The sequence below is a fragment of the Phocoena phocoena genome, chromosome 8 (assembly GCF_963924675.1).
Source record: "Phocoena phocoena chromosome 8, mPhoPho1.1, whole genome shotgun sequence".
Taxonomy (NCBI): Eukaryota; Metazoa; Chordata; class Mammalia; order Artiodactyla; family Phocoenidae; genus Phocoena; species Phocoena phocoena.
The window spans coordinates 87,009,945-87,019,767 of record NC_089226.1 but is presented as its reverse complement, the minus strand read 5'-3'; the positions used below and the strand labels follow the sequence as shown (position 1 = coordinate 87,019,767).

At 48.0% G+C, this 9,823-nt stretch overlaps 1 protein-coding gene across 1 annotated transcript; it reads right to left on the bottom strand.

Moving 5' to 3' along the window:
* Positions 1-4,684: 4,684 nt before the first annotated feature.
* FJX1 (four-jointed box kinase 1) lies at positions 4,685-7,133 on the bottom strand. The gene has a single exon (XM_065882982.1). The coding sequence runs from the start codon at positions 6,949-6,951 to the stop codon at positions 5,638-5,640; it is 1,314 nt and encodes a 437-aa protein (XP_065739054.1). The 5' UTR covers positions 6,952-7,133; the 3' UTR covers positions 4,685-5,637.
* Positions 7,134-9,823: the final 2,690 nt, after the last annotated feature.

The following is a 9,823-nucleotide window of genomic DNA, read 5'->3' as shown; positions in this document are numbered from 1 at the left end:
TTCCCTACTCTCCTTGCTTCTTCAGGCCATTTGTAAGATGGGGACAAAGACTTTAACAAGCATTTAAAAAATTACTAAGAGGAAGGTGTAAACAGGCAGAGACAAATGCATGATGTAGGACCATCAAATTAAAAGTGACACTTCTCTATTATTAACTCGCAATTTCTCAGCAAAGTAAAATCTGTGGGCTGATACTGGAAAAAGGCCAGTTCCATAAGCTATTTAGTTTTTTCTGGATAGGGTGTAATATAACGGTTAAAGCCATAAAAGATACCATATGGCATCAAAGAAAGGGAAAAAAAAGAGCTCTTTTTTTGTTGTTGTTATTCAATGAACAATCAGTTCTCTATTCTCCTAAGAAAAATTAAGGTACCATTAAGGGAAAAAATTCAGAAGTGTCAAGAAGACATATTCAGAATGGAAAGAAAGTTGAATAGATAAATAAAATGAGGATTCCTTACCTATATTTGATGGAGTCCTGCAGAGAAAAAAATTCCAGCTAGGCAGCATTGAGACATAGTTTATTAATGCAGTTTCTACCACAGCAGGACACAGAAAGAGAAATTGGTAAAACAGTCACATTAAAAAATTATGACTCCTGCATCTGATCTTTATGAACACACAGAGAAGAAACTGTCCCCTTGAGTCGTCCTTGGGCCACGTTGAGGCAGAGATGCAAAGAATTTTTTTTTCCTTCCGAAGCCACGCAACAACACTATTTGCTCCCACATGGCAAGAACAGACCGAAAGTTATGTCCCACCCACATTTACGGGATCTCGAAGGTGTTTATAAAAAGACCCTAGGTGAGATTTTGAGCAGTTTTTCCAATTACGTTTTGAAATATACATCAGTCTTTTGTTTTTAAAGAGTGTAGAAAATTGAAATCTGCTTGTATTCTCTTTGGGGAAAAAATTATAGTAGGTGGTGAACTGGTTATAAATGGAATTTCCCTAGAATCTTAGAGCTGGAAAGGAGCTTACCAATCACCTGATCCAGTATTTTGCATAGTGTAGACTATGCCGCACTGATGAGTTATTAAATCAGTTTAGAGGGTCACGACTAGCATTTGGAAGTAGAGGAAGAGGAGGAATAGAATAAAATTGAATTGAATATAAAAGTGTGTTGTACAGACTGTTTTATGGAACTTGTTTCAGTTGAGTAGTGTGTGTGTGCGTGCATGTGTGTGTGCGCGCCCGTGCGTGCATGGGCACGCGTGCGCGCATGCTGGGTCACAATGTAAAGTGTGTGTCTTACTGTGAGTTCTGGTGACAAAAATAGTAAACTTACCAGTCTAATCAAACACCCCCTGTTCCAGGTAAGACACCTGGAGCCAGAGAGGGAAATGACTTTCCCAAGTCACATGACTCAGAAGTAGCCTGAATCTCTTGACTCGCAATATCCTTTCCACTTGACTCTAATGATTAAAGTATGCTTGGAGGTGGGTGTCAACTCTTGCCCTGGGATTTCCATCCACCTCGGCAGCTGACATTCTATTTCTTTCTGGAGCAATTCCTGTGCTTCTGGGTCAACCGCAGTCCCCACTCTTTCTTTAATACTCCTGCCAACCTTATACCACAGGGATCAGTGGCTCTGTGGGAGGGGGCAGATGTGTGGAGGGACAAATGATCAGTGCCCAGGCTTGGATGATTCACGGCAACTGGGTAGCTCAGAAGGTGCACAATTCCACAGCTTACTGCTCCCTGGAGCTGATGAGCCATATGAGAAACAGAATCACAGCCTCCCTGTGAAAAAGAGGGGGCTGCATGTGACAACTCACACAGAGGGCAATCTCAGAAAGGAGACAACCAGCTGACAACTGTGGGCTTTAGGTTATTCCTGCCAGACTCATGCACTCTGGCTGGTTTTCCTGAGCCAAAATAGAAGCATGTAGAAGGTGTTCTATGATTGCAGAGATACAGCAGGATTATGAAAGAGGAGCCTGCCTGGGACCCAAAATGCCTCTGGTTTTGACTTAAGAGAAGAAAATGATCTATTCCACAAATAAACAAACACTCCATATTGCATTTACCCTGTGCCAGGCACTGTTCTGAGAATGCTACAAATAGTTACTCATTTAATCCACATTACCAACCTCTAGGCCGTAAGAGGACTCTCCTAGCTGCAGTGGTAGGCGGAAGGTGGAGAAGTGTTGAGAGGTGTTAAAATAATTTGTTTTTCTCCCTGATTCGAAGACAGGAGGGCAAGTACTCTTAATAGAGTTTAGAACTATGTCATTGACAAAGTGAATTAATCAACAGTCAAATCCAGGGAATAAAGGTCAACTGCCTACTTTCTCATGGCAGAAGGAAATTGGAGGAGGATTGCAAAGATTCATCACTTTTTGATGCTTTCCAGAAGTGATGATGGATTTGCAATGATCCATCTACTTTAAAAAAAAATCACCCTCGTATATTTGTAGTATAGCTGCCTGTGGTACAGGGGGTCTGCTTGGGTCCTGAAACCACCCACTCGAGCCCACATAGAGATCAAGCCTCTGCCCCTGGTCATATGATCCAGTGCTTTGCATAGGATCATATGCTAGAATAGGGTTCTCAAGCACTTAAAAATTCGTGTATTACTAATTTCAAAAACTGGACCTCATCTTGGACATTTTTAGATTTGGCTTTGATGATGAAAATTAGTAGAAATTTACTGAGGTGTAAGAAAGGCAGGAGTTCTTTTGTTTTGTTTTTTTAAGAGCAATAGGAAGTGAGGTTTTTTTTTTAAAGTACCTATGTGTGTCCTTATGTTTTATATGTTAACATTTAAATCCCACAATACTCTGATTGAATGTCCATTTCATAAATGAGGGAACTAAGTTAAATGACTTGCTGAAAGTAAACAGGTGAGGGACAGAATTCAGAATATAGTCTGCCTGCAGAATCTCTTACTCTTTTACACCATGCTGCAGCCTGAAAGTTCCTTTTCTTTTTCTTCATCTGAAAAATGATTTGGTCCTAGCAGCATTCACTGACCATGGCAAAACATTAATTGATCTTTCCATGTCACAGACTACCGATTATCCACAAGGAATGGCAACAGGTAAAACCTCTTCTCTGTAATTAAGTCTTGGTTCCCTTAACAACTCCACCATGTAATTAAACTTATTTCTCGAACAGGCAGATATGGCTCACTAAAGAATCTGAGAAGAGCCATTTAAATTATGCTTCGTTTCTTGCTCTGGGTTAACCGTGGTCAAGTCTGGGCTTGAAACTGAAGTTTAGGAGGAATGTGGAGAATGCAGCTGGCCCAGAATTTACCAGTGCAGAAGTTATATGGGAGTCAGGGTATATTTCCTGTGCATCTGTGAAACTTCTAACTTAGCTCTGCCCATGGTTTTCCTCCATGAACACGTCGGGTAAGCATGCAGATTGCCGAATATTTATCCTTTTCTTCGAGAGCCTCTGCTGATCTGGGCAGGAAATCTCATATAGTTATCAATCATCAGAAATGGAAAATGTCTCTTTTTGAAAGAGGTAACTATCAGAGGTTTCACATTAACAATGTCTTGAAAAAGATGTATGTGCCATTATCACTACCCTGTATCACGAAAATATTTGGCCTACACCTCAAACTTTATGGACTCTTTTTTGAGCTGGCTTAGCAGAGGCACTGAAACATAAGGATGGCATTAAATCGTTAAATTACATGCTGTGTTGTAATGCACAGTGAGAAGGGAAACCCACAGAGATTTAATACCATCACGAGTCTATAAAACCCTAGGTTTACAAATGCAAGTCAAATAAAAATCTATTAAAGTAGCCAAAAGTTGCTTTGAGTTAAAGGTCATTAAATAAAAAGAAGATAACAGGCAAGATCATTTGGACCCACATATCAAATAAAATCCCAAGATAAAACACCAATGGGTCATAAAAAAAAAAAAAAAAAGACACAAACTGACTGCCTCTCCTCTCCCCTATGGGTCAAAAAGAAGCTTAAGAAAATACAAAGACATTTCCTGTTTGAAGTCAGCAAGAAGGGTCCAAATGCCATATACAAAGTACTACACACATTCCTGGTTTCACAATGGCTGCTCTGAGGGGACCATGCAATTAGTACTTGGGGGGGGCGGGGAACAGTACGATCTCTTAAGAGAGCTGGATGAGTCCAGATGTTGGAGATTATGATCTCCTGGAGGCAATGGAATTTATGCTGGGAGATTAAAGAGAAGAATCAATTTATGACTTTCTCTACCTGTATGCAGTCTGTGCTCAGCTTATTATCTGTACGCATTGTGATGCATGGTACTTACAATGCTGAAAATCAGGTGCAACACGTGACCACAGCGGTTAAGTTTAAAGGGGGGAGGCTTTTATCATATTTCAGTCTATACATCTGGTTCTATCATATTTGCCAAATGATTAATATAGGACTAAATTACAGTGAAATCCTTTTATATAACAGTTTTATTGGCCAGGAAATAGAATACTTTCCGTCCATGTCTCTCTCCACCATCCCGCATGTTCTATGCTGAACTCTGAAATTTCCAGCACGAGGGTTCATTTGAGTGAGCAGGACAGGGATTCTGCTCTTGTCTTTGTTCAATTCTATAAGTTCCATGGTCACAGCTGGGATATACATGCGTCCTTTGTTTTAAAAGCACATCCACAACGGAGAAACCTTAGAGCTTATTCTAAAACCAGGCAGGGCATCAGATACCTCAAACAGTTAAAACCACAGGAATTAAATTCTAAATTTTAAACTCCCTTTTATTGAAATATAAGTTTGTTTAGTATATTTACACCACACTTTATACACATATATACACATAGAAGGCAAATTTTGTCAAAATAAAAAAAGTTTTTCTTAATAAAAAATTAAAATAAAAACAAAGTAAAGTGCATGAAACTTTTTTTTTTTTCCCTTCTGGTGAACATCATCATTGACAAAATTATGAACGGTTGGGAAGGGGGAGGAAGAAGAAATTCATTATTTGAATCAATGCATACAGCCGGTCCTGCATTTGTAGCCTTCAGGCTGAAATGACAAGCTGTAAGGAAGAAGTCAGACAAATTGTCAGCGTCTGCAGGACTCCCTCCATTCTGCAGGTCCTGCTCTCTTTGTCCTATCGGGAGCGGTTCCCTAGCTCTTAACAGTGATCTCACCATCACCAAGCCGGAACAAAGGGAGAACACAGGAAGGGGGCTCCACCAGCCAATGTCATAGCCCTGCTCCGGGGCCACCAGCGCTGCGTTTGGTAGGAAACTGCAGAATTAGCTCAATGGCTCAAATAGAAGTTTTCCTTTTTCGGAAGGGGAATGAGGGGGCCAAGAAATAGGATGTATCTCCCACAGAGACGGCCACCCGGGGGCCAAACTCCGGCAGCAGCCAGTTTCTTTGGATGCAAACTCCGTACTGGCACAGGGAAGAATCCTTTTATAGGCTGGGTGGAGGAAATGTTACACTTCTCGCCTCGGTGAGTTCGTCCTCCCAGAACTTTGAAAGGACACAGCTTGGGACTGAGAGAAAGGGGCAGGTGGGTAAAGCTGAAGTTTTTAGCCGCCTTCGCGCTCGGGTCTCCGGCTGGGCGTTGGCCGGCTGGTCCCAGGCGGTGTCTGAGGCGACGGCCCTTCCCCCATCATCCATTCCCCAGCCAGGGGGGTCTCTATCTCTCTCTCCTCCTCCTCCGGGGGATGCTAAGTCCCCGGTCGGCGGCCGTACTTAGCCTTACAGTGCAAAATGTGCTTGGCGAGGAAGTCGAGGCGGCGCTGCAGCAGCTGAGCGTGGGGGTCGGCGAGGGCGGCCAGCTCCGGGAAGCGAGGCTCGTGGTGCTGGTAGAGGCGCAGCAGCCGGGCGGCCGCGTCCTGGCCGCGGTGCAGCTCCAGGACACGCCGCGCAGTCCGCTCGCGGAACACGCACACTGACTGCAGCAGCGGCTCGTTATACTTGTCCCACATGCCCGCCACCCGGTAGCCGTGCACCAACCCCGCCTCGTTGTCCAGAAAGACCAGCGCCCCGCCCGGGCCGCGGTGCAGGTTGCTCGTGGCGCGCTGCATGACCCGCGGGTCCCACTGCAGGCTGAAGAGGTTGCTGACAAGCCGGTCAAAGTTGGCCGTCAGGTAGTCGAAGAGGATCAAGTCGGTCCATTGCACCAGGTCTACCAGCTCCGCCCGGCTGCGGTTGGCCAGCTCGCCCCCCGTGGCGCGCAGGGGCCGGAGATGGCCGTCCTCAGAGCGCCAGGGCGCGGGCACCACCACGTCCGTGAGGTTGGGCAGCCAGCGAGTCAGGCTCACCACGCTGCCCTCGGTCCAGTGAGCGGCACGAAGCTCCTCCTGCACCTGAGCCCACTGCGCGCCCCGAGCCTCCACCCGGGCCAGTGCCAGAGGCGGCACGTGGTGCTGGAGGCCCAGCAAGCGCGCCAGGTAGTAGGATAGGGCCTCGCCCTGTATCTGCTCGGGGTTGATGCCATAGCGCACGCAGGCGCGGGTGCCGTCGGCGAAGCGGGCCAGCCGGTTGGAGCTGCGCCCGCAGCCCCCGCGCTCCAGGGCCACCACCCGGGCGCCGCGCGCCGCCTCCAGCCAAGACGCCGCCTGGGCCTCCGAGAAGCCCCGGGGCACCTGCTCCTCCAGGCCGCGGCTCCAGAAGACGCCCCCGTGCACCGCGGCGCGTTCCTCAGGCCAGGGCCGTCCGGTTGGCACGTGTCGCCTGCGCTCACCCGGGGGCTGCCCAGGCGGGCCATCTGCGCCCGCCGCCAAGGTGAGCAGCGCTCGGAAAGTTTTCAGGGAGCCGCCGCGAGCGTCCCGCGCCAGGGGCGGGGGCAGAGGGAAGCGAGGCGCGGGCTCCCGGCCGCCGCTCCGGGCCGGGCGCCGCGGGAGTCGATCTTCCGGCGGCCGGGAGGCGGGCAGCTCGGTCCGCGGCGGCAGAAGCCCGCCCCACAGCGCCAGCAGCGAGCCCAGCGCCAGCAGCCAGAGCCCCGCGGTGGCGGAGGCGCCTCGCATCCTCCTGCCCATGCTCCCCCGGCCGCGCCGGTGCCGCCGCCGCTTCAAGCCGAGCCCAGGAGCCCGGGTCCCGGCGGCGACGCGGGCTCGGCAGCTCGTTGACTCCGGGGCTCCGGGCGCCTCAGCTCCATCGCTGCCGCGGGGCGCTGCGGGTCTCTGCCCGGCACTGAGAACTCGCCTCGCTGCCGCTTCCCAGCTGCTTTTGTATTTCGCTGTGAGACCCTCCGGCGGGCGCAATTCACAGGCGCCCGGACCACGTGGGAGCGATGGAGGATTCCCCCTCCCCCTCCTCCGCCGCCGCTCCCCGCCCCCTTCCCCTCCTCTTCCCTTTAAAGCGGCGATGGCTCCTTCCAAGCGGGAGAAGCGGTCCCACACTCATTCGGGGACTTAGGGGCCGGGAGCCGGAAGCCAGGCAGGCGGCGCCCGCGCGGGGGCGTCGGAGCGGGCGGCAGAGAGCTGGATTCGCGCTGGATTCGCGCTGGGTGGGTGAGACGCACCGCTCGCTCTCTCGGGGGTTGGAGTAGTCGTGGAGTCCCTTTGCCTGGGCGGCTCCTGGCCTCCAGCAAAGTTCAGAGTAACCCCCAGCACACTCCCGGCGCCGCCCGGGGTGGATTGGGGCAGGTTCCTTTGCCTTCTCCGTTTCCGACGGTGGGTGTGATTCACCCTGCCTTATGTAAACCCCTGGGGAGCTCTCCGAGCCACTGAGGAGATGACTCCAGCCGGGTTAGAAGAACCATCTGTAGCAGACAACTTTGAACCGACACCTCCTTTCCCGAGCACGCTCACCACACTGGTCACTGAGGGCTGTGCGCTTTGAGGTTGGTCGCTCCGCCTTTCCCGAGGGACTCACCGGGAATTCAGCCTCACTGTGCAAGAACCCCTAGGCAGGTTCCATTCAACAAACTGTCCTCGGTTCTGGTCACAGAGCATTAAAATCCACAGATGAGGTCCCGTGCTCACGGAGCTCACATTCTAGGGAGATGTTCAGGTTGCCAGGAGAGCCTTACAACTCAGGATCCGACTTAGTGCGGAGGAGGGGGCCTTAGAGACCGTTTCTCTACGAAACGATACTATTTTGCCCATGAGGAAACTGAGGCACAGAGATGGGATGGGGCTTGCTCCAGATCCCAGAAGTAGCAAGTGGAGAAACTAAAATTCAAACTGGGGTCTCTGGGCAGCATGCCACTTGATTTTCCCTCTATCAAGAAAGTTCACTATTTTTATCAAGTTGCCAGCATTCTCGTTTTTTAAAAACTCACTGTCACTTTATGCCCCAAATGTGATTTTCAATTCAATGAAAACCAAAACCAAAAAAGAAAAACCAAAAAAGAACAAACCCATATTGTATTTGACTTACTGGTTTAATGGTTTAAGGGAAGAAGTGGTTGGGGGGAGGGGTGGAGGAGCAAAAAAAGAAAAAAGAAAAAGTAAACAGCAAACCACATTGTCTTCCAGCCACTTTTGGGTTCAATCCACCAGGAAGGCTCTTGGGTAAGAATCGGCTCTCCCTCTTACCTCTCGGCGTGAGACCCTGTCCCAGATCTAAACCAAGATTTCCCAGGTGAGACACAAGACAAGGGGTTGGGAGGTGGAATTCTCCTCAGAAAGCAGGAGTTTGAAATTTGTTTCCTTTCATGTGTTTCTTTTGTCTTTATGCCACCTCCCCATCAGATGCAACTGGGGGTTTTCAACTGCCTCAGCTCATTACCTGGCACTGATTATATTTTTTTCTCCAAAGAATGAACATTTTAAGAAACCCTAAGGTTTGTGATTAAGCAAAGGTATCTAGAGACCACATCTGGGGACTTCCAGAGCTGACCCAGTGTACCCTCAAGTGTTTCCATATTGGCTGAAGTGTGGGGTCTTTGTTGAATCTCTTCTGCACCCCATGGTGGCTGCCTCATGCCTTTGTATAGATCTTATCTGATGATGAAATTACTATTACTATACTACCTTAATTCATTAAAAGGTACCGTCTTCCTGCTCTGTGCAAGCTCCTTACCCCCATCTTTCCCTAGAAGGCAGGGACTATATCTTAACAACTTTCTATTTGTCTTACCACCTAATGTAGGATATTTCACTAAAAAGGTGCTCAATAAATTGAATTTAATTTTTGGTCTTTTGGTTTAACTTCTGAGAATTTTTTTTTTTTTTTTTTGAATGCATTGCTTTCAGCTTGGGTAAACCGTAAGCAAGATCTCCACCTTGTGGGCATTAAGTAGAATATCATCTAACTAGAAAGAAGTATACATTTTCAGCAGGTCGGTTAATTGTTTAAGTTAAAGTCTGAGACTATTACTTGGCTACCATGGCCCATGCCATGTCCTGGGGGATATGGGGAAATCCAGAGTAGTTGGTGTCTCTGTCTTCGTAGCTTTTAAAAAAAACTATAAGTAACTATAAGGTATGGTTCACTGTAAACTTTGTGAGGAGTCCGTCTTGTCTGTTGTTTTATGGCTGCCTGGCACAATGCCTGGTACTTAGTGGGTGTTCAGTAACAGTTTGCTCAATAAGTCATTAGAATGCTAATAAGATAAAGCTCTGCAGTAGCATGTATCAAGGTATTTTTTAAAAAACTGCTTACCACTAAAAGATATAAGTGCTTTCATACATAAAAGGAAAAAAAATTGGTGACGGATCCACATAATGTAAGAGAAGGAAGCACATGATTTTCAATCTGGGAGGGATGACTTCAACTCAGATACCCCAAATCCCAGAATCTTCCAATCACATTACCAGCACTGACGAAGAAACTAAAGCCTTAAAGCAGTCAGCTAGGATCTTATACCTCGGAAGATGGACTGACTCTATTGTAGCTCTTAGCCTGTAGCCACAGGACTGAATGCACTGGGTACCAGAACAGGATGCACTAATAGGAACTTGA

Bases quoted from the DNA above. Each gene is read 5' to 3' on its own strand.
- FJX1 (XM_065882982.1), bottom strand. From the start codon at position 6,951: ATGGGCAGGAGGATGCGAGGCGCCTCCGCCACCGCGGGGCTCTGGCTG.